At 41.2% G+C, this 24,659-nt stretch overlaps 1 protein-coding gene across 1 annotated transcript; it reads left to right on the top strand.

Moving 5' to 3' along the window:
* The first annotated feature begins 1,172 nt into the window (after window positions 1-1,172).
* f8 (coagulation factor VIII, procoagulant component) lies at window positions 1,173-19,110 on the top strand. The gene is made up of 27 exons (XM_072395609.1): window positions 1,173-1,355; window positions 1,584-1,684; window positions 1,869-1,991; window positions 3,643-3,855; window positions 4,364-4,546; window positions 4,709-4,812; window positions 5,940-6,060; window positions 6,170-6,449; window positions 6,535-6,700; window positions 6,876-6,963; window positions 7,713-7,930; window positions 8,015-8,159; window positions 8,289-8,503; window positions 8,795-9,640; window positions 9,739-9,881; window positions 11,188-11,353; window positions 11,533-11,772; window positions 11,899-12,127; window positions 12,223-12,405; window positions 12,770-12,886; window positions 14,415-14,486; window positions 14,641-14,726; window positions 14,884-15,039; window positions 15,272-15,416; window positions 15,505-15,650; window positions 17,958-18,140; window positions 18,504-19,110. Exons 1-27 carry the CDS (start codon window positions 1,198-1,200, stop codon window positions 18,657-18,659), a joined length of 4,983 nt encoding a protein of 1,660 aa, XP_072251710.1. The 5' UTR covers window positions 1,173-1,197; the 3' UTR covers window positions 18,660-19,110.
* Window positions 19,111-24,659: the final 5,549 nt, after the last annotated feature.

Below are 24,659 nucleotides of genomic sequence, written 5' to 3'. Positions count from 1 at the left end.
AGCCATTAGGGTAGTTAACTTATTAGTGATCTTATGGCATAAAAGCTTATTTTTATGATGTGGACAATAAACTGTAAATTTGGTTAATACATTGAATCGAGGTACATATTTTTTGTCTTTTGCATGTATTGACTGAAATGGGCCGCCATGCACAGGCTCTGGGGCTTGTGTTCAAGGAGTTTGGTTCCCACGGGTTAAATCCACAACATATCCCTCAAAAAAGACAAAATAGCACAGATGAGATGCAATGACCACAACTGAATCCGAGATTTTTTTTTTTTTTAAAAGCCTTTAGGAGACACATAACCGTGAAAAAGATGCTAAAAGACCAGAAAAATACCAAACTGTGGTGAGTGAATGTGAGACACAACATTACCCTCAATAAATGGCAAACAACGACATAGTGATATTAAATGAGCAAAAAGAAAAAGACCAAAACGGACATAAAATTATGCAAAGATTTTATATTTGAAGACGTAAAAGAACCAATAATGAAATGTATGGTTCGTGGTCGATCTCCTTTAGTCTGGTTGTACTGTTATGAATGGATGACTTTTTCACGCTCGTCCATTTTGATGAAGAGCTTCTTGGCTGCTGTATAGCATCACGATTATAATCTTTAAATCTAGGCTAAAAACCTACTTATTTAGGATGGCTTTTAAATACCGATGACACTTTTATCTTATCTTATTCGATTTTGTTGTATTTTATTGCTTTTACTGTTCTTTTATTGTTTTTAATTGTTTTTTACTTATTTTTTTCTTTATTTATTATCTGCTGTAAAGCACTTTGGTACACCGAAATGGATTGTTGTAAAGGGCTGTATAAATAAAGTACATTTACAACAGTCACTTGGCTTTTTCTGTGTGATCATAATTCGCAATTGTCGGGACTTCTACCAAACGTGCAGTTAGACACCCCAGCTGTAAATGCATCCTAGATCTTTTTTTTTAACCTTTATTTATTCATCAACCCTCTCTTTGGAGTCATTGACCTGATTATTTGTGTTGAATCCAACACTACTTTCAGTCTTGTTTTATCTTGGTCCACCACCACGTGACCCCACGTGCTCAAACTTCCCTCCACCTACAGTACTGACCTCCCTCCACACCCCCTCCCTTTAAATATTTCAGCGCACAGGATGAGCACCAGAACCCTTCCTCTGTTAAAGTGGAGCCCACCAAAGCGCACACGGAGATGAGAGCGACACTTCTGCTCCTGCTGCCGCTCCTCTGCTGCCCCGTCGGAGAGGCGCAGCAGTCCGAGGCTGCTGTCAGGGAGTATCACATAGCAGCTGTGGAGATCGGCTGGGACTACGTTCACATGGATGAAGCTGACCGAGCGTCCGACCTGGGGTAAACGTTTCTCTGTGCTGCAGTTCAGACAGCAGGCTCTGATATGCCATCCAGAACTAGCTGCCAGTTTTGAAAAAATAATGAGTCACTATAGGCTGTATAAAATCCCTACAAGTTAAGTTACTTGTAAAGTTTTACCTGAGTTTTCATAGTTTTGATCTATGAAGGGTGCTGTAAAGTGTCTCCTGTCAGATTGCTCATACTTAAGTCTTCATTTAATCTTTTTAGAGGGAGATCCAAAGCTATTCCTCAAAAATACATCAAGGCAGTTTATAGGGAGTATACAGATTCCACGTACACCATCCCCAAGCCGAGACCAGCCTGGACAGGTAAGTCTCCTCTTCAGAAGTATTCTGTCTTATCAAATTTTTAATTGTTTTCTCGATATTTTAGGTTAAACTAATTAGTTTGCCAATTATATTGTGAACAATCAGCTAATTTCTTGAACTTATCAACAAAAATGGCTGATCAAATGGCTGAATTCTTAAGGAACGTCGTGTTACGTGGTTGTAGGTATTCAAGGCCCGGTGATCGTCGCCCAGGCTGGTGACAGAGTGGTGGTCCACTTTAAGAACTTGGCGTCTCAGCCCTACAGTATAAGTCCTGTGGGGATCACCTACTCGAAAAAGTCTGAAGGTGAGAATCTGAATGCAAGAAACTTCTGTGGCCTCTCAAATATGATGCGGTCCAGCACGAGCAACACGTTAGTCAGCAGCATTCTGTTCTTCTTGGTCAAATAGTGAGCAAGAACTTGACTCAGGTTGTTGACTCATGATCTATTTTCAGGTGGAATCTATGTTGCACTTAAGATGATACAATGGAAAGAACACGCCCTGAATATTAGACCTCCACGTGGTTTTGCTTAAGGTTGAAACTGCTTTTAAATGATGTTAATGTAAATTTAGTCTTTTAACTCCCAAAAATGAACTATTACATAAAAATAAAACTGCAGTCTTTCTTAAGTTACTCAAGAAACAAAGTCGGAGGTCATTTAGAAATTCACAAGAAAAAAAATTGCCTCCTTTTTCCTCAGAAATTATTGAGAGCAACGGTTCCCATTATCTTGTGTGTACAGATACTGTGGAGCCCGTTGGGTGCACAGCAGTCAGACTTCAAAGTTCTTTTGTCCTCAGAGAATATTCCACACACGAGAAGCTTTTGATGGTTAATCCCTTCCATGGAAAGCATTGGCATATGTTCTAATGCTGCTGTGGATCCCCAGCAGTCGCCTCCTGTAAGTGGCTCACGTCTTCCTGCCACAGGGCAGATTCCAATAACTGAGCTTATCATAATCTGAAAAGCGGCTCTTGTCGTGTGCAGGAATGAGCCTTCATGAGGCAGATGTAATCACGTCACTGTGTGTCATTCAGGGTGAAGAAAAGGTTGCCACCTGTGTGCTCTCGTGTCTGAGCACATTTCCGATAAAAGTCTTTTTAACTGTATTTTATATATAAAAGTCTGAATCAGCAGAATCAGGCCAGAGACTGATCCAAGCTTTTAAAACTGACAGGTTAGACTACTGTAATGCTCTGCTGTCTGGTTACCATAGATTGCAACAATGAGCTACCGTTAATACAAAATTGTGCTGCATGACGAGAGCACATGCTACGCGTTCTTTTAGCCTCAGAGGTTATCTGTTAACGTTCATGTTGACTTCAGAATTATTTCATTAGTTCATTAGATGATACACAGCTTTTGAACCAGAGCACCTCTCTGAAACGCTAACATTTTATTAGGAAAGACTCTGAGATCCTCCAACTCCTCTGTTTTAGCTGCGCAAAGCAGAACAGAAACATCTGGCTATGCTTAGTTTTATACTCTAAGCTCCTGGAACAAGCTCCCAGATGACAGGAGAGGAGCTGAAAATATCGATATCTTTAAATGTGAAGCAGAAACCCATTTATTCAGTTTGGCTTTTGCGTTATTGGTGATGATAAAAAAAAACAGGAAAACGGAAACATTTGTGAGAATTTTTGTCATATTTTTAGTCGTTATTTTGGATGCAATTCTATTTTACTATATTCAAATAATTCCTCTTTGTAGTTACATAATCTGTTTTTAATCTTTTTTTTTATATATTATCATGTGTTTTAGTCTCTAAACTTCCTTTGATAACAAAAGTTTTTCTCAATTTAATTGATTTATTATGTTTCCTATAATGTTACATGACAACAAGGTCTTTAACTGAGGTAAACAACATGTTTTCCTACAGTTGCAGCAGTTTCTCTGTTTCAAACTACTTTGGTTTCAAAAAGTCAGAGAGTAACGCTGTGTCTTCTCCTTCCAGGAGCTGGGTATGATGACTCATCAGCGGGTCAGGAGAAGGAGGATGACGCAGTCTCTCCAGGAGGATACTATGAGTACGTGTGGGACATCAGCCCTAAAGACGGTCCCACCACCAGCGACCCTGACTGTCTCACCTACTCATACTCGTCCCAGGTGGACACAGTCAGAGACATGAACTCGGGACTCATCGGTGCCCTGCTCATCTGTAAATCAAGTCAGTGAGCTGAAGTTGAATTATTCTCGTAAAACTTTCTCCATGTGACGCAAAAAAAAAAAAAAACAGGGACAGACGATTGTCTTATCTTGTAGTTGCATTAGCTGTCGATGCAGGCTTAGAACAGTCTCACCATTTAGTGTCATTTCCTATAATCTCATTCCAGGTTAGAGATGCCTCAAGTCAAATATATTCCATTACTCAAATTTAGCCATCGATGTAAGAAAGAAAGAGGCTGTAAATAAGACAGTGTGGTCGCTACAGGACATCAAAACAGTCACCTATCTGTAGTAAATTAGTTTAACAGTTCAACGGTCTGTTTTTCATGCATCGTAATGCAAATGTCTATTTATCACTGCCATCCCTAAAGCCACACCTTTTAATAAAGGCCAAAATTCATCGATGGAGTGAAGCAAAATGAGAGGATTATGCTGATGTACTCGATGCTCAGGTCAAACATCCACGCATCCTGCATCACGTGCGTTCTGTGTGTTCTGTGTTCCCTCAGGTGCCTTCACAGAAGACGGCCAGAGGAGACAACAAGCGTTCGTCCTGCTCTTTGCAGTTTTTGATGAGACTAAAAGCTGGTATGGAGAAGTGGGAGAGAGGATGATCAGAGACAAGTTCAAGAGGGGCAACGGCAGGAAGGAATACCACACCATCAATGGTTATGTCAACTCTACTTTACCCGGTAAAGAAGCAGTCTGCCTCAGAGAGGTTGTTCCATGATGATGCCATGTGTGCTGTAATGTTAAGTGCTGCTAACACTGTGTATCAGCTGCGGCATTGTATCTGGTGTGTACAGGAATTTGGCCCATTTTCCCTCTCTCTCCGTTTGTTTGTGCGTGTGTAGGTTTGACAGTGTGTCAGGGCCGTAATCCCGTGTTTTGGCATATGATTGGGATGGGCACAGCTCCAGAAATCCACTCCATTCGGTTCCAGGATCACTCTTTACAGGTGAGTCAAGGTTTCAGATGAAAGACATGCACGACAAATTTAATTAGGGACTGGCTGGACTCTGGGGAGCTCTGAGTAAATCGTCAAAAAAGTATTCACAAGAGTAGAAAGCAGAACAGTCGCCCCAGGCAACTGTTAAATGTATTAAAGTATTATAAATGTATTTTTCTGGGATGATTTCTGCCCGACATATCAAATCAGTTCGTCTTTGGATCAGCAAAAACAACTAGAACTAATTCTCTGCTGTTTTCTTCGTTACCACGGTGACAGTTTGTGCACATAATGTTTCTGCTTTGTTGTGTGGGAAGTACCAAAAATCATGAGTGCAGCAATTTTACTGTCAGAGATCCCAGAATCTGTCTCCAGCGTTAAATTCCAAATGCAAGCAGAAGCAATGATTGGCAAAATAGAGCTTAGACAAAATTTGAAATACGGAACCTGAGAACTGTTATTGTTTTGTGAAAATCATATTTTCATTCTGTATTTGATGACAGCAATGCTCTTTAAAAAAGTTAAGATGGGGGGGTGTTTACCTCTGTTAAGAAGTTTTACCTTTAACGAATTGCTGCCTCAGAGGATGAGGATCACAACCATTTAATGGTTTTTCAAGCTTTGTAACGTACCTAGAGATTAATCTGCCATCATTTATTCATGTCATGAATGATAAATGATGAAAACCCCATTTTTTAATTGCAGTTTTATGGTGAAAAAATGCTATTGACTCCATATTCAAAACGTTGGGGCAGTGGTCTTTCACACAGTTTTGAACTCCCCCTCAGTCCTTAAACACTCAGTGGGGATGTTGCAACATATAACTCACTTATGATGATATCATGACTGATTTTAGCTGATAAGACATAAAAAAGATATTGATGGCAAATTTGGGTTTTTGTAAGATTTTTACAGTTCCTTACCTCCTTTTGAGTGTAATTCACCTACTAAATAAAAGCAGACAAAGACCAACAAAACAAAGGTGAATTAGTTGATAGTTGATGATTAGTTTAAATATTTTTTCTTCTCTGATTTGCAATAATATCGTGATTGTGAATGCTTTTGTCCGTGATAATTGTTGAGTGAAATTCTGATATCGTGACAGCCTTATATCCAGTAAATTGGTGTTATTTTAGGTGATGAACCATCGTAAAGTCACTGTGGAGGTGACCCCGATGACGTTTGTCACTGCAGAAATGAAACCCACCTCTATAGGCCGCTACCTCATCAGCTGTCAGATAAATGCTCACCGCCATGGTAAGAAACACCCCACCAGTCCCACGTAAATCTGTTTTACTAATAACCTTAATTTCGTCTGGAGTTGTGCGATAACCGCCGTCACTCGTGTGTCCTCTGCCTCCCCCAGATGGCATGAATGCATTCATCACAGTGGAGAAATGCCCCGACCCCCTCCCTGTGCCGAGACCTGGCCTGCGCCAGGTCAAACATGAGGATTACAACCAAGCCAGTGAGGAAGATAGTGATGAAGATTATGATTATATGTTCAACACCATAAATATTCAACCCAAGAAGCCCCATTTCCAAGTCAGATCCAACAGAGGGCAACAGTTCCAAACATGGACACATTTTATTGCCGCTGAAGAGGTCACCTGGGACTACGCTCCTCATCTCAAACCCAAGGACAGGTAGAGAAAAGAAGGGATGAAGTGGAAGAAGAGGAAAAAATGTGAACTGCTGAACTGATTGTTTCATTTCTCTTTCCTGCATCAGCGAGTTGCAGTCCAGATATTTTCCTGCTGGTCCCCATCACCTCGGCTACAAATATAAAAAGGTTGTCTATGTGGAATACACAGACGGATCCTTCACTCAAAGGAAAAGCCCAGACAGGACACTGCTGGGTCCATTATTGAAAGGAAACGTCAACGATCAGCTCGTGGTGAGTGATTCAAATGTCTGAGGACTGTGTGACAATTAACCTTGTGTGCCTCAAACAAAAAAAAATTGACAGAAAAATCATACGTTGACAGAAGTGAACTTATTTAGCAATTGTTCAAGCTCAGGTTCTATGTGTGGCTTTCCATTGATTAAACTTTGGTTTGAATTCTTTCCAGATCACCTTTAAAAACCTGGCCAGTCGCCCTTTTAACATATACCCAAATGGCCTCTCCAAGATCTTTCCATTGCAGAGATCCTCCAGTGGTAAGCTTAAGCGTGGACATACACCAGCAGAATAATAAAGCCACATTTTGCCCCAAAATATCCAGAACTTTTAGGACTACAACTCACCAACAAAGCAGTGGCACATTGGTGAAAAGGCTGAGGTGTGCTTTAGGTGTGGTCATACAAACTGGCAAAGTGGCACATCCCTGCAGGGCTATGCTAAGGTGTGGTTGTTTTTCATTGGGTTTTAGAGCAGAACTGAACTAGAACAGAAATTAATGTGTTACTTGGTTCTCCTCCTGTCATTCATTTGTAGGCCTGCTAAACTATCCCAGCTCTCACTGCGATGCACCTGACACAATGAAACAGGATCGGATCGATTGATTTGCCTTTATCCTTACAGTCAAAATCCAGATTTTGATGTTCTGTAGTCAGAAAGTTTTTCCTTTACTAAAAACTAAGCACAAATGTTTGCAGGAAAAACACTTTGCTTAGATGGCATAGCTGAAACTATACAGCCTTTGTGCCTTATTTTCCTCAGGAAATCCCTTGAATATATATAACTTTAAGTAATCGACAAAATGAACAAATGTGCTTGCATGGAAAAAGAAAAAACTTACACTAAATGGTTAATGTATAATTCAGTCAGTGCAAAAGTAGCAGTGGAAGAGTTATAACTACAGCTGACTTTTCCCTGTCTTCAGAGACTGGCTTTAACTACTAAATGTTGTCATTCAGTGTTTGCCTTCACCCACCTGAAACAAATCTGCCCAAATCTCTTTCAACAGCTGCGGAGAATGACTTGCGCTCAATGGCAGTTCCCCCCAATGGCACATTTAGCTACATTTGGAAGCTGACAACAGATGACGGGCCCTTGGAGGGAGACCCCCAGTGTCTGACCCAGCTGTATCAGAGCACCATCTCCCCAGAGAGGGACTTGAACTCTGGGCTGGTGGGCACCCTGCTCATCTGCAAGTACAACGCCATCGATACCAGAGGACAACTGGTGAGATGTTGTGTTGCTCAAGCTGCCGGCTTACTCATACCTTTGTTTGTTTGTTTTCTATATTAAATCTCTTGTTCCGTGCAGTTGGGACCCGATGAGAAGCTGAACCTCATATTTGCTGTTTTTGATGAGAACCAAAGTTGGTACTTCAAAGAGAACATGCAGAAGTCCAGCCAAAGCTCCTTTAACACCACAGATGCTGAATTCTATGAGTCGAACGTCATTTACAGTGAGTTCAATTTCCTAACGTTTGTGAGTGGACCAGCAACCAGCAACCAGTAACTAATATTGCAAAATGTATGAAGAGTCAACAAATTAAACAAAGGCACACTTTCTTTGAATTTTCCTCCTCCTCCAGGTATAAATGGCATCATGTTCAGCGGGCGTCAATTTGTCATGTGTCAGACCGCTGTCCCCTTCTGGCATGTGGCCAATGTGGGAACCCAGAGTGACTTCCTCTCTGTCTATTTCACTGGAAACTTGTTTCAGTACCAAGACCTCTACCAGTCTGTTCTCACCCTCTTCCCCATGACCGCCATGACTGTTCCCATGGAGACCGAGCTGATTGGTGAGGTCAAAGATTTACATACACCACAATTTTTTCAAAGAGAGAGATGTTCAGTGCTGAAGAGGCACAGAAACGTAACTGTTATATTGCTGGTAGCCAAACTTTAGGTAACTGTATTGGTTTAATCAAAGAAATAAGAATCTAGGCACAGACATATCCCAGTTTGGGCAGTGATACATACTTTTGGGAGCATGGAGGCTCCCAGTGTGGCTTAAGTAGGAACCTCCAGATGTGGATGTTGTATTACATGCTAAATGAGTCATACTTAGTCTGAGCTTTCTCTTCCTGTAGGTGAGTGGGAGATCAGTGCTTTTGACAGCAGCCTCAAGAACCGGGGCATGAGTATCCGTTACACAGTTCGTCCATGCAACAACGGAGACTTTCCGCTAGTTGATCATGATGTGGATGAAGATATCTCTGACTATTTTGATGAAATAGCTATGCAGCCAAGGGGCCTGAGACCTACAAATGGCACAGTGTTGGTGAGAGTGTGCAAGAAACCCCTCACCAACCACTCTAACGGTCAAAATGTCACTATGGACAAAGGGGAAGATTCTGGTGCGGCATGCCAGCTGAGGAGAGTGCCAGTGATGTCACTGGAAAGCGGAAAGTCTCCCTCAGGGGGAGGAATTCCTGAGGACATTCTGGACAAAATAGGGAGAGATGGGGACTGGACAGCTTCTCAGAATCAGACTGACAGTAGGGAAAACAGAGGTGGCAGACAGAGAAGACAAGCCAGTGGGAACTGGACGAATGGAGACGCACGGTTTGGAATCTGGGAAGATGAAGGAACTACGATAGAGATTGTTGGAGAAGATGCAGAAAACGTGACCGACACAGATGCAGAGGTAAAGATTGAAGAGAGGAGCGAACTGCTTGGTGAAACAAATGGTAGAACAATAGAACTTGAAAACAGCAAAGACATTTCTCTGAGCAGCAAAGCACCAATGAGCAATGAAGCCTCAACTGCAGACTCAAGCTCTTCAGGGGACATAGATCAAAACTTAGAATTACAAACTCACATGGATTCCGAACCAGAAAGGCTTATAAACGATCTGCTGGATATGGAATACAACTACACTCAATACGACAACACAGCAGAGCTTGATCTGTCCCTTGATTATGATGACTACAGTCACGAGGTACTGTTGTCTGTCTGTGGGTCTCATTGAGTAGAATTTCAAATACTACAAACCTGAACCCCCCATTCACCAGAATAAATCTTAAACTTTATGTGCAGGTCAACAGGACATCAGATTTATTTGGTTCTGATTATATGAACCCACGTTCTGGGGGAGTCTTACCTCGTCACTACTACATTGCTGCAGAGGAGATCACCTGGGACTATGGTATCAGAACACCACATCAGCTCATCAAACCCAGGTAGAAACAAGACTTGATACAAGTTTCCATGCAGGAATATAAACACATTGTTACACATTCTGAGAAATGTATTTTCTGTCTTGCCTTATTACCATTTAAGATTAGATGAAAAGCCTCTTTATAAAGCAACAACACTTAGTGTAGAGATTGGAAAGTGGATAGAAGCAGCTGTCCTGGCTGCACTCTTAAGTTAGAAAAAGTCACTAATCAACTATGAATGGATTGCAGAACAACAGGTCTGCGGGGTCAGGTCTGTGCAATCGCTGGTTGAAACAAAACACCCACAAACCATGCTGAAACAGTCTGTGGGTGTTGTTTGTCTCCAGCTTTGGTTTCCGGTCCATTCCAGTGCTAATTCACACGCAAATAAGACAACAACCATGCACGCCTACATTCAGAACCACAATAGATTTAGAATACCTATTAAAGGGATATTTTGTTTAATCTGAAGTCTGAAGAAACTTTTGGTAGGCAGTGTCTTACCTGCTGCAGACAGCGGTCAGAGCACCCTGTTTTTAGAGATTCAGAAACATATTCTGAAGGGTGAGCTAAAGCTAAAAGCTACTCCGACGGGGGCTGTAAGGGGAGCTAATTTTTCACCATCTTAAACAACTCAAACCTCAAAAGATTTATGGCAGTTCATGCAACAGCTTTATTGTGGGTTTTTACACCTCGTCACTTCTATATCAGACACTTAAATGGACAGAGTCCAGGTTGCCACGTGGTGTAGCGACCGGCACCGTATTGAAACAGACCGTGGAGTATCATGCAGTCGAGAAAATGTCAAGGCCAAATAAACAACTGCCCTCAGGAAAAAGTGACAGTGTAAAAATCCACAACGGAGCTTTTGTTCGCTATGAAATTTTTACGGTTTGAGTTTAGTGAATTTAGTGAAATTAGCTCTTACTGTGGCTCCCTTCTGAGTAGCTTCTAGCTTTTGATCCCCTTTCAGTCGCCAAACTAAGAACGCTCTGACTGCTGTCTCTCCGTATTGCTGTAAGACAATATCTACTCATAGGTGCTACATACAACCCCACACACCAATACCCCTTCAACCTAAGATTTATAGCTTTCGGGCCCTTTAACCTGTGCCTTGCAGACCCCATTCAGAAATCCTTCTATGCTAGCAGAAACTCTTAATTTTAACATTTTTTATTTTTTTGTGCCATTTGTTTAATTTGTATGCAAACAGAAATCTAAACACCTAAAACTGTCACTGTCACCCACAGTTGTTATGTTATGCTGTTAAAATGTTTCATGTGATGCAGTCTGGGCTAACGGAGGTGTTAACTCTTGCTCTCTTCAGAGAGATGCGCCGGGGCATGAGGAAGTTCTTGCCTGAGTATAAGAAGGTGGTGTTTCGAGCTTACATGGATAAAGACTTCCAACATCCTGTAGGCAGAGGAGAGCTTCAGGAACACTTGGGGATTATGGGACCTTTCATCAGAACTGAGATTAATGATCTCCTCACTGTGAGTGTTTCTGTACCCTTTTGGGAAGGAAACCGGCAGTTTCCTGTAGAACTCTTTACACTTTCATAAGGTTCACTTACCCTGGATGTTTCTAAAATGTACAAACAAATGTGGCGATTTCATTATCAAAACCGTTGCGGTTCGTTTAGCTCAGTTTGTCGTTTATTGTCTCAACTCAGGTGACCTTTAAGAACAATGCAAGCAGACCTTATTCGTTTCACCTCCATGGAGTCTACGACCGAAGCCAGGGGGCCGGTACAGCACAAACCAGTTCTTCCTCTGCTCCGGCCGGGGTTCCCGGAGAGCCTGTTCCTCCTGGACAAGCCCGGACTTATAACTGGAGAATAAGCAAGAAACAGGGACCAACCGACCCTGAATTTGACTGCAAGACCGGAGCTTACTACTCCACTGTGGACAAGGTCTGCAGCAGTCTAACACAGATACAAAGCATTTATATTCCTCTTTCATAAAACATTCTCTGTATGGAAACCTTGTCTGTATTCAAATGACATGGAGAAAATGCATGTTTCTTTCCAATAATCTAGGAGAAGGACCTTCACTCGGGTCTGATCGGACCGCTGGTGATCTGTAAGACTGGTAAACTGCAGACTCGGCAGAACAAGCAGCCAGACATCCAGGAGTTCTCTCTGCTCTTCCACACGTTCGATGAAACTAAGAGCTGGTACCTGGAGGAGAACCTGAAGCGATACTGTGCACCACCCTGTCAGGCCAACACTGAGGACCCCTGGTACCACACCAGCAATAAGTTTGCAGGTGGCTGATTGCTCACGTGATGGTTTCTGCTCATGTCTTTTTGCCACAATTGATTTCTCAGAAGTCAATACCAGTGTTTCGTTTTTTTCCCTCAGCAATTAATGGGTATGTGGCCGAGACTCTGCCCGGTTTGGTGGTTGCCCAGTACCAGCCAGTGAGGTGGCACCTTCTGAATGTGGGAAGCGACAGAGAGTATCACGCCGTGCACTTCCATGGGTTGCCTTTCACTCTTCACACTAAACAGGAGCACCGTATGGGTGTCTTCAACCTCTTTCCTGGTAAATACACCCACACAAATTTGCTTTTAGATATTTGAATACATGAAACCTTTCTGCATAAACATGAACAGGCTTACACAGCAGATGCTGACAGACAAACTACAGTCCACATGGTTGCTATTAGACAGTATGTTTTCCCCTAAAATGATTCAGTTTAATGTGGCCTGTTTATTTTTTTTCCATAGAATTGACTTTTACTTTTATCAACCAAATGCTCACGAATTTCTCTATTTAAAAAAGTGATGTAAAAAACTCTAAAATAGAGCTTTAAAAAAGGCCTTAAAGCTGCGCAGTGCAACATAATCTTTGCATCACATGCTGTGTCATGAATTACATTGAGCTTGTCACCCACTTTTTCCTGAAGGTGTTTATGGGACAGTGGAGATGAAACCCCCGACAGTCGGAACATGGCTGGTGGAGTGCACGATAGGGGACTACCAACTGGCTGGCATGAGGGCTAAACTTTTGGTCTATAATCCACGTAGGTGCACATGTCCCATGTGTAATACTGTTTATAATCCAGTTGGAACTATAGTGTCATAGATAATCAGAGCCATAAGATTGTGATTGATGTTTGTGGTTCTTGGAACTGAGGGCTCATGCTTTCCCCACATGTATCCTAAAATGATATGAACCTAATATGGCATTTTCTGAGTGGTTCTTCTCTATCTCTTTATTGTTTGTTTTTTTTATTTCATTTTGAGATTTTGTCTCTTTTCACCTTGTTTGGGTGTGTTTCTTGGTCTCTCTGTGCTTGGTTTCCATCCATTTGCTGTCATTTTGAATTGAATTGAATGATACTTTATTAAACCCTGGAGGGACATTGTCTTATTGCAGTTTAGAGTCTTGAAAAAAAAAAGAATATTCAGATGATTTGGAAAATAGATCAAAATCTGCAAACTGATGGAAAGATAAAGTGTTGCGGAGAGAGAAAAGTTTGGGTAAATGTTTTGGCTCTGTAAAAGCATGTGAAACACAACAGAATTGGGCTGTAGCTTGGGGACAACAGCAGGTCACAACTCCCTGTAGACAAAAAGGAGCAGAAACCTGCAGCCAGCAGGCAAACATCTGAGGTGCAGAGACACTCCTTCTTAATAACAAGGATTACGCCATCTGTTACAGAAAATGTTGCATTTAACATCAATGCCTTTGTATTCCATAAAGGTGATTATATCCCTGTTTGAATTCAAACTGTTAGAATCTTCTTTTTTTCTTTTCTTGGTTCCCTTCTGTTTCTGCCCATTGTTTCTTTTCTTGCCTTTGCTAGCTTCATTGTGCATCCATTGTTCTCCTTTGTGTGCCTTTTTAGTTCATTTGCACCTCTTTGTAGTCAGTAGATGTCTGTCTTCCTATTGTCATTTTGTCTTCCTTTTGCTTATTTTTCATCTCTTTATAGCCTTTTGTATCTATTAGTTCTTTTGTATAATTTCTCTGTCATGTTGTTTGTCAAGGCAGTGAATTAATTGGATTTGGAATTATTTATTTGGGTTCATTTTGCATTTAATCTTATTTGTTTCTGTCCCTTTGCAGTCTGTTTGTTTCTCTTACTGCTCTTTTTGTGTCTGCTGCTTTCATGTCTGTGTGGATTTTTCTCCTCTTTCATTGGTTTGCATCTCCATCTGGGATTCCTCTTTGTAGATGTTTGCCTTTTTGTTAGCAGTTCATGACTCTGTAGTTGGTATGAGTAGTTTTGTGTGTCTTTGGTGGTTTTTTGTTTTATGACTGTGGTTGTTTGATTGGCTAGTCTACAAGAAATATGGGCTTGTGACTCTTTTGGCCTCTTGGTCAGTGCTCAGTTGGCCAATTCAGGAATTTATCCATGGCTCAAGAAATGTTTTGCCTGTTTTCAGAAACAGACTTGATGTATAAGATCATATGCTATTCACAGTAGTTATATAGTGTCTAGGTGTAGTAATCATAAAGCCGAAATGGATTTTAGCGATTGATTGTGCGAACCTGCAAATCTGACACGCTTTACTGAGCTTATTTTTTGATGTACTGACATGCAGGGTGTGCTTTTCCCTTGGGAATGAAGTCAGAAAGGATTGAAGATTCCCAAATCACTTCTTCAGATCACATAGGTAAGAGCTGGTTTTCTGTTTTTGTTAGAAATGGAGGCAAACACGCCAAAAGGAGGAGAAGAGGAAGGTTTTATCACAAATACTCTATCCGTTTGAAATGAAATACCTTGTGTTTATGAAAGGATTATGACCATGTTTGCATCTCTGTGTCCAGATAACTGGGAGCCAAGGTTAGCGAGGCTGGAGCAGTCCGGTTATATCAATGCCTGGATGGGCAGAAACAGAAATTCATGGTTACAGGTTAGAGACACAGGTTTCTGAGCTTATGTGCTGTGTACGTTATAGTGTGTCATGATGTACCTAAAGAAACGTTCCAAACACTGATGTAAAAATCCATTTTTATCAGAATTCTCTCCAAATCATTCAAAAGTGAGCTTAACGTCATGTGTGTCTTAAGGTTGATCTTCAGAATCCCACCCTGCTGCATGGTGTGCAGACGCAGGGAGTGAGGTCAAAGCTGAGGGACCACTACATCACACTCTTCACTGTCTCCTACAGCCTGGACAAAGAAACTTGGACCACTTACAAAGGAAACAGCCTCAGGAACGTCAAGGTAAGTCCATATATCTGTGCACATATACAGCAAGTTGGCATTGGGTACCTACGTTGAGATTGGTTCTGCAGCTTGGCTGAACCAAGAACACAAGCTGTCAGCAATTCCAGTCAAATCTCTGCAATACAACATGATTCAGTTCGGTAACGTGGTTTGTTGTACGAAACTGCAGAATAATAACCAGCTTGAGCCCGTAAATCCGAGCTATAGTGTTTGTGTGGCTCTGTTTTAGGTCTTTCATGGCAACCTGGACAGCTCCAAGGTGAAAGACAACAGCTTCTCTCCACCATTTGTGGCCCGCTACATCAAGATTCAGCCACACGGCTATGTGCAAAAACCTGCTCTCCGACTGGAGCTACTGGGATGCGATCTCAACAGTAAGTTATCCCACTAGCTGCAGAATTGTTTTTGAGCATGTGAAAGTGCCAAGAATGACTCCACTCATGTGTTTCCGTGTCGGACCAGGCTGCTCCCTGCCCCTCCTAGCCCAGCTGAGGCTTCCTGACAGCAGCTTTGACGCCTCCTCGTTTTATTCACGCCTGCTGCGAAGCTGGAAACCCCACCTCGCCCGCCTTCACCAGAGCGGAAGCACCAACGCCTGGAGGCCAAAGGTGAGCTCACATTCAGTCATGCATACACAGAAAGGATATTCCGCATGCAGTCGAAATATATCTCACTAACGAGGACAGTTTGCCCTCCAGTCGACTCACCTTGAGCTGGTTCTTAGCATCCAGAGTAAACATCTTGGCTAGATTATTGATCTAGTGAGTAAACATTAGCAAAAGGTTTGACAACTAATATTGATTTAATGAGTGTTGTCGGCTATGGTCACGGTCTTTCAGTAGTAGAAGTGGGAATATGGAGAAATAGATTGAGTTGCATTGGGTTGCACACGTTTAAATCATTAAAGGTATTGACGAAGAGGAGAATGATAGAAAGAGAAGCAGCCTTGGCTGCTTGGCTGATCCCTGACATAGATGGTCAATAGCAATAGATATGAAGGCTGGATCGTCTGCAGCTGAATTTGACGATGTGCAATCTTATGCTTTCATCTGATTACCAAAACTTTCCAACATGACTACGCCCAACATCCATAGTGAGTAGGAAAAATGGCGAGAAATTAACAACTGGAGGACAATGGAAACTAGATTCTTATCTGTTGGCCAGTTTATTCACTGTTGTAAACAGTGAATTAAGGTATAATAATGTTTGAATGACTCATCAAAATTTACTTTAGAATTGTGATGATGTTCTTGTACGTCAGCAGCATTGTTTGAGCTCTATCACAGTGTGATGGGAACCAGTCTTGCAAATAATAAGGATAATGAACCTTTCTCTCTTCTGTTATCATGCTTGGCTGTGGTTTCTCCTTTCCTCTCCTTCAGCTTATCAATTTCACACTTTGCAGCACTGAACTGTGGAAGTGTGAATTGTCCTTCTGGCAAACTGTTGACCTGCTATTAAAGGTTATGCACAATGCTCATGAACCATGAACAAAGGTCACACACATTTGACTTATATATGATGAGCTCTCCAATTTTGTTTCTGGGATATGCTGGAGCCACTTGCCTGGTTTGTAGGTGATGGCTCCATGTGCTCCGACTGCCACTGGCATCACTACCCACGTCTTTTCAAATGTCCTCTTTCAGCCCTTGTTTTTTGTTTTTTTTAGCTTCTCATTTTCCTTCTTCTTCATGTTGCTGTCGCTTTGGATTGCCATTGGTTGGCCATTTCCAGTTTATCAGTCTGGGTATGGGAGTCCCACAGGATCTTCTGTCGTTCTCCATTACCTTTAGAGGCATCTTCCACGTTGACTTAGGACTTCCAACCCATACTTGGAACTGTTGTTCCTGTACTCTATTCTTGCTGCTTGGTTAAAGCGTTCCATGCATGCCGCACCTGCATTCCCTGCATCTTCCAACTGCTGCTATGTGCTGCACTGTCTCTGAGGCCTCTTTGCACAGCCGGTGAGGCACACTCTGGCTTCTGTTGTTCTTGTGTTGCCATGATAAGCGCTTCCGTGCTGTATTTCAGACCAGCCTGAAGGGACTTCTCGATATCTGCCACTTATCGGGGCTTATCCTTGCGTGATGGGTGCTCCGCTTCATTTCAGATGCCTGGGGCCATCTTCCTGATGTATTCCTGTGAATCTTTGCTGTTTCAGCCTGGGTAGTGGCTGGGACACTCTCTAGCCCCAGGGGTTTTATCATTGTTCATGACATATTAATATTTATCACAGACAGGAATACTTCTATCAAATCATTCTAGGATAGAGATTATTACTTGCCTTTCTTTACTTACATACTGTAAAACTGAGGGATATGGCTTTCAGGTTAGCTTTTAAACCTTCGAGCAAAAAAAGTGGGATTTTGGTTCCCTTTTCTTTATTAATCAAAACCTTAAGTACTCCGTGAATGAGGAATACAGGAACTGACATAATAACCATAAAAAAGCCTTAATACAGCTTGCCAGAGGGGAGCAGTGGAAAAAAAGATGCACTGCCAAACACATTTTTCTGGTTTATAAGTCTCCTGGTCAGAGTAATGCTGAAGTGAAAACGGGGTGGTGTTCTTTCATCCGTCTCCACAGCTGTTTCTTTGTGTTTCCTATTGGATTAAAGTCACAGACTCACACTATCATTCTTATTCACAACATGTAGTGTAAACTACAGGAAATGGTGCATGCTTTATGTATTTCTAGAATGTTTACATATATATAGTCCGTACAACAGACCTCAGACCTGAAGAGGCTTTTAACGATGTGAATGCTTTGATGAAGTGCTGTTTTGAGTAAATATAAAATAAATCCTCCCTCACGTCTCATTATCAGGTAGAGGGCTACTTTTTGCATTGTTTTTGACGTCTGAAGGTGTTTCTTTGTGATATCTAAAAGAGTTTCCTGTCTCTTCTTCCCCTCAGAACAACAACCCCCACGAGTGGCTGCAGGTCGACTTGGGGAAAATCAAACGCATCACGGGGGTCGTCACCCAAGGAGCCCACTCAATGCTGACCCAGATGATGGTGACCGAGTTCTCGGTCACCTTCAGTCAGGACGGGCGTTCCTGGAGCAGTGTGTTAGAGAAGAGCTCCCAAAGGGAAAAGGTACATAGAAAAGTGCACAAAGGACTTTCCATTAAAACCAGACCTTTGTCCCTGCTTCCAGGGAGTCAGGTAAACCAGTCGTGTTTCATTTATATCTTCACCATTTTGTGAAATACAATAATCCATCTCACAGTTTTCAGGATCAGCATTTTCAGACCTGAAAAGCTGTTTTTATATTTTACTGACTCACAGGGTACTGGACGATTGTACAAATCTTGGAAACCCTGATCTGCACCTGTAGAAGTCCTCCATACAGGGCTTTATTGAACGTATCTGTAGATTAACGTTTTCAGCATCAATTTACCAAATGGATTGATCTGAAAATCTGTTTCTTTATTTCTCTCCTCCCTTTTCCATTCTAAGATCTTCACAGGAAACAGCGATCCAGACGAGGAAGCTACCGCCAATTTCGACCCTCCTGTGTTCGGCCGCTTCATTCGCATCCACCCGCGGGGTTGGATCAATGACATCGCCCTCCGCCTGGAAGTGCTGGGCTGTGACACACAGCCAGGGGTCTGACTCCACCGGACAAACACGCCAGCAGCATGCAGCAGCATTTTCGTGGTTTTCTTCAAATGAAAATGATGAATTGTTCAGCAGAGCACTTAAGTTATATATAAACTATCTGAAGCTATTTCCTCTGTAGCCACAACTTTGTTTACATCTGAATGACTTTCATTTTTTTTTACCGGTGTGATATTTGATTGCTTCGTCACTGTATCTACAGTTGCAGCTGAGAAATTATTTTTATCTGATGAAGGTATAGTTATGTTTGAAGTCATGTTGAAATGAATATAATATTTTGGAAAACAATATTTAACTTTGCAGCACACAGCTGTGCTGAGAATGTAAGAGTGTGTAAATATCTTGGACCCAAATGGATGTATACTGTTTGACTGGTTGTATATCATTGGAAAAGTTTGTATTTTTGTGCTTCATTTGAGACCTTATAAACTGAGAATTTAACTGAGTCTGAGTCTGTGAAGCCCTCCAACTTCAGTGCACACAAACACAAAGGCAAAAACCAGCCATGCTCCTCCATTTTGTTCTTCCTCCTTTCCAGAACTTTTTCCATTTCCTTTTTTTTCATTCCATGTATCTGTTCAGGCCAGAACTTTCCTGAACTTTGGGTTGGGGTTAGGGTTACTTTTTTATGGCTTATCCTCCTCTACCAGGCCCTCCTAGCAGAAACAATGAACAGCTCAGCTCCAGCATTGTTCTGTTAAAAGTTGAACTATGCAGTTGCGTTAAACAGAGGAAGAACTAGTTGGTTCACAGACAAAAAGACCAGGTCGGGGGAATGCGAGGGAAATGGTAAGATCAACAAGGTGCTGCTATCAAAAAAGTATGCTTTGGTTTCGAGTGTTGATTGCCGTGCATTTGTATTGCAAGTCCACACAATCTTTATCACCTCGTTATCAGTCAGGAAGTTTCCAGCAGGGAGGTGGAGGAAGTGTGTGCGCGTGTTTTGTTTGGAAGACAGAATGATGCTGGACAGGACGTGCATTGGCAGAGATGTGGCAGTAGCACATTGTGCCTGGCTGTCACACTTAATCTCTCCAGAAACAACAACATACCGTCTGTAATCTCAAAAAACAGACAGAGAACCTGTCTCGATCTCCTGCTAAGCGATGGTATAGACACACGAGGCAAAGCGGATGAACAGGAGAGCAGAGGCTGTGGCTTGCTGCCCAGGTATGATCACCTATCAGCCGTGTTCACAGCGTGTGAAAGCAGCAACAACAACAAATACAGGTCAATCACAGGTATCACCTTCATGGCTGCTTTTGGTGTAGTTTATTGCTCTGGAGAGTTCCCAGCACAGGGAATCCTGTTGTTTTCATCACAGATTAATCCCTGTTTTTTTATTTTTAAAGGCCTGCTGTACTTTGCAAAAGTCTTGAGAGTGATGTGTTAAACCACTTAACACTAACCTTTGAATCACTCAAGCATAAAAAAAAATGTATTTCTTCATCTGTCGGTCAATTGGTGCATCCCTATTACAAATTAACATTTATTATGCCGTTTTAATGCAAACAATTAACCTTTATACAATCTGCAGCCTAAACCAAACTCCAGGGATGAGCCGGTGTTGTGTCTACACATAACGAACAACTTAAATCAGAAGCAATTGTCTCAGTCACTTAGTTACTGGCAGCCTGTCATAGACACATTATTTGTTCCCATTTCTTTAGTTGCAAGATAACACACTTAACAGACATAAAAACAGTATTTTTTCACCGTGAAGGTGATTCCTAAAGAGCTATTAGTTTGACTATATATCGGCATTATGTGCAGTGTGTCCTTAAAAGGTTTGAGGAAACTGGACGAGTGGAGGACCAAAGAAGAAGTCACAGGCAAACAAAACTATCTACAACAGGACCTGAGAGATGCATCTGGACCTTCAGTGGATCCCTCTACTGTTCACTGAAGCCTCATCAGAAATGGTCTCCATGAAGGATGGCTGTCAACAGAGCAACACTTAAAGAATGAGGTATAACAACTGACACAAGAAGCGGACTGAAAATGAGCGGCAATGGATGAATCCCCCCCACAGCCCGGACCTCAACATTATTGACGCAGAGTGGGATCATCTTGACAGAAAACGGAAAACATCCAAAGAAGAGGTTTGGAATGTCCTTCAAGAGGCCAGGAGAACTGTTCCTGTTCCTTGTGTTGTACAAACAGTTTTCGCCTTAAATGCTTGCAGATGTTCCATTAAATTGCCGCACCTATTTTCTGTTTAAATGGCAAAACATAAGAAAATGAGGGGTTGCTCGAGACTTTACCACAGTACCATAGAAGCCCAGAAAACATGGGAGAGTTTGTGCCTTCAGACTGGTTGTCTCTTCTAACCAACATGGCAGAAGTGTCCCAACAATCCCCAAAAAAAGGAAGAAAGAAACAGAAGCTACACCTCGTAAATATTAATTTAAACAGTTGACCAAAGTGAATATTCTCAGATACCCGAGTCCTGAGACCTGTTTCTGAATTCTCTAGAACATGCATGTTCACTCGTGGTTGTAAGTTAGTTTACTCTAAGTTTTGTGCTTCAAGCGAAAAATTAGGCAATCAACCACTAAAGTATTTTAAAAGATGCCACCCTTCAGTTTCCTCTTTTCTTCTTTCAAATTGCATCAGCACAAGTTGGAAACTACTGCTTATGGATGATGCGTTTGGCCATGTGGTAAACAGAGCTTTTGAAAGAAAATCAAATAAAAGGAATGATGAAATTCTGATGATTTCAAGATGTGTCATCAAAAAATGTGCTGCTTTTGTGAAATGAATGTACCAATTTTCTCTGAAATTTTAACATATTCTAATAAACATTTAAATCCTCACATCTGCCGACTGCCGCCACCCACAGCAAATCGAAGAAAAAGAAATTCCAAACATAACCAATCTGTCATGAGTCATTTTCAGGTTCTCTACGTTGGGATGACTGTGGACTCCGATGGACGATCGCCACACTGCCTTTTGTTAGAAAACTGTAAAGGAATTTACCCTTTCTGTGACCTGGTTTTCATGAAGTGGAAAACAGTGTGACACAACTGAAGAAAAAAAAATGACCAGAGTTTTATCATTGTTTCTTACATCACTTCCTGCCTTGATAGCGAGGGCCCCGAGATGGATGAGAAAGCAGAAGTGCTCTCTTCTTCTTTGCCTTCGGCTTTGTGACAATAACGACACAGTTTAAGATAAAGGCATATTTTAGATAACCGCTTGTCTGCATATTTTGTTCTATTTTTATTTCCAGATATCACTTCCGGTGGAGTCAGACCCCTAAAAAAAAAATCATCAACTGGACCTTTGACCCCCAGGTGACATCCTATATAGGAGAAAACATGCCCGTACACTGCAACATCTTTAGTCAGTGACTTGACGCATGAATTGATCGTCAAACAGATATGAATCATCTCCACGGTTTTGTTTCAGCTTTTCTCGTCATTTTCAAGAATTGCTCTCAGGAACTTTCGGTTTTTCAATTCAAGCTGCGGTACAGTCGATCCTCCAAATTTCCAAAGTAATGACACCAGTTAGCCAAAAAAAGAACTCCTGAAAGTAAAACCATTTCACAACACCACAAACCCTCGTCATTAAACTTCACGAGATATCGAAATAGGAACACACAGAAGAAATACAAAATGAATCATATGATAATAATTATAGCATTTTAAGGATATCATTATATAAGACTATTATCAATTATAGGATCCACATACACATATGTATTTAGTAATATATGTTTATGTATTTAGCAGACGCTTTTATCCAAAGCGACTTACAAATCAACATATAACAAGCTATACAAAAAGCTAACAACCGAGTTGTGACATAATCCTGAATCTCCTGTCGTATCACGTAATTCAAAGGTCCCGTGAGCGACCAAATCTTTTCTTAAGTGAAGCACATTCATGTGGGACATCTTGAAGATAAAGTCAGTACAATACCTCAGTCGTTACAGCCACCTTCTCTCTAAGATGTGACAGTGGGGACCCCTACTGGAGAAACTGTCACATTACACTGCAACAACACAGGTTTGGATCGTATGGAAGCATCCGGTGGTGAAAAAAACAAAGATATGTATATATCTCTGCTGGGTAAGCCTGCAATACAAACACAAAAGTGGACCATCATTAATGAAGGTTCCATATTGTTAGTAAACAGCAGAAGTGTGTTTTCATTGATTCATTCATTCACATGATGCATACAAAATGATTAAGAGCAGAGTTTTTGTATAAATGTTTGAACTCGAGGGTATTATTAAGTGAGAATGGAAATGTCACAATAATAATTTCCTCTGAAACAAACTCGTTTCACGTTTTTTAGTCTGATGAGCTGACAGCAGTGGAGGAGGTGCTCACATTCTTCATTTTAGTAAAAAAAAAAGTACTGAAAGAACTCCAGTGCAAGTAGATGTCCTGCATTAAACATGTAACTTCAGTAAAATAAGAATTTAAAAAAGTGTTACAGCAGAAGATACTTAAAACATTCCAATTAAAGGTATCCAAGCAGACTAAACTTCCTGTTTACACTGTATCATTGCATTTATATGAGTGGTTATCAAAGTAGCTGCCAGTTTCAAATGGTTTTGCTTTAGTTCAATGACAGATTAATCCACTTAAGCAACTCTTTCAGCTATACTTAGAACACTTAAACTCACTTCAAAGTCATTCATATTCCTGATTTAGCATCAAAATCTAAGCTTGGAAGGAAGGCAAATAGGGAATAATGTTGCCAGACGGTTACAGTGAGATAAAAACTGCAACATTTACCTGAGTGGTGGAGTAGAAAGTACTTAAAATGTGTGCTGAAGTACAGCACTTGGGCTAAATGTGCGAAATCATCTTCCATCGCTGCTTGTTAACGTCACTGGATAAGTATCAAAGGCAAAAATACTTGCTTGTGGAACTTCCTGTTACTCACAAAATAACTTCTACTCACTTTTAACACTTTTCTCATTTCAGATACTTTTGGGACAAATATGTCATCTTTGGTGAAACTATGAACAAGACGTGCGAGTCTTTTGGTTGTGAGCCTGAATACTAAGGAGCCGCTTGTTTAATATTTAACATTGTGCACTTTTTAATCATTTCTAACTCTTGCGTGTTACATTTTAATCTGAAAGATTTCCGCAGCTGTCGGAAAATGTAGTGAAGTAAAAAGTACGCGTGCTTCTTCCCTTAAAAAAAGCAGATAGAATATATCATATTTAAATATGATTTAAATTAAATAGATCATAGTTCAATATATAATAGTTATGGAAGATCAGTAAGAGAGCCGTCTCATGGTTTAAAGGGAGAACTTAAGATGCACCGATGAAATATCCATTTTCATTGCGTTTACACCTATTGGCAAACAAAAAAAATAAAAAAATGGCCCCGGGCTCAGAGTCGTGCTCAACTGATTATTCTTCGCTTGTGACTTGTACACAATAGTTCCCCTGTGTGTACATAAAGAGCTCTGCTTCCACGAGCCGATCCAGTGAAGCGTGGCCTTTACGACTCAGCAGGATTGGGTGTCTGAGTGTGAAATGCTGAGGGGGAACTGGGAGCCGAGGGAGGACTTAATGCCTGACTGAACTCAGCCGTGTTGCTGTGGTGATAATGAGCAGATTAAAACATTTGAGGGCACAATGAGTGCAACTCTGAGCAAGAGCACGGCTTTGGATTCCTCTTTCAAAACCCACGTCTTCATTTGTTCCAATGGGTCTCAGGTAAAACCTGGAAGATGACTGAAAAAAAAAAAAACAACACCTGGCCTGAGCTCACACAGGTAACAGAATGAGTGGCAACGATGGCGCGGTTCGTCATTTTACATCTTTATTGGTGGTTTAATAAAAAAAAAAAAAAAGTTATTCTTTTAATACAGATTCAAACAGAAACACAAACAGTTACATACATTTTTTTTCTAGCAGCATGACTTCATTTCAGATCCTGTGATGTCACTGGCCGTGTTAAATCAACTTGTAAATTGAGTGAAACTAAAATATGCATTTATACCTAATAAAAGGTAGAG

Source organism: Leuresthes tenuis, unplaced genomic scaffold, assembly GCF_036924035.1.
Source record: "Leuresthes tenuis unplaced genomic scaffold, fLeuTen1.0.hap1 SCAF_11, whole genome shotgun sequence".
In the NCBI taxonomy this organism is placed as follows: domain Eukaryota; kingdom Metazoa; phylum Chordata; class Actinopteri; order Atheriniformes; family Atherinopsidae; genus Leuresthes; species Leuresthes tenuis.
Note: the sequence above shows the minus strand (reverse complement) of the source record. Positions and strands in the feature narration are given on the sequence as shown.

What these genes read in the sequence shown, in the direction of transcription:
- f8 (XM_072395609.1), top strand. Translation starts at nt 1,198, where the DNA reads ATGAGAGCGACACTTCTGCTCCTGCTGCCGCTCCTCTGCTGCCCCGTC. An exon ending in TCGATACCAGAGGACAACTG is followed by an intron (nt 7,931 to 8,014) that starts GTGAGATGTTGT and finishes TGTTCCGTGCAG; the next exon opens with TTGGGACCCGATGAGAAGCT. An exon ending in CACTTCTTCAGATCACATAG is followed by an intron (nt 14,487 to 14,640) that starts GTAAGAGCTGGT and finishes CTCTGTGTCCAG; the next exon opens with ATAACTGGGAGCCAAGGTTA.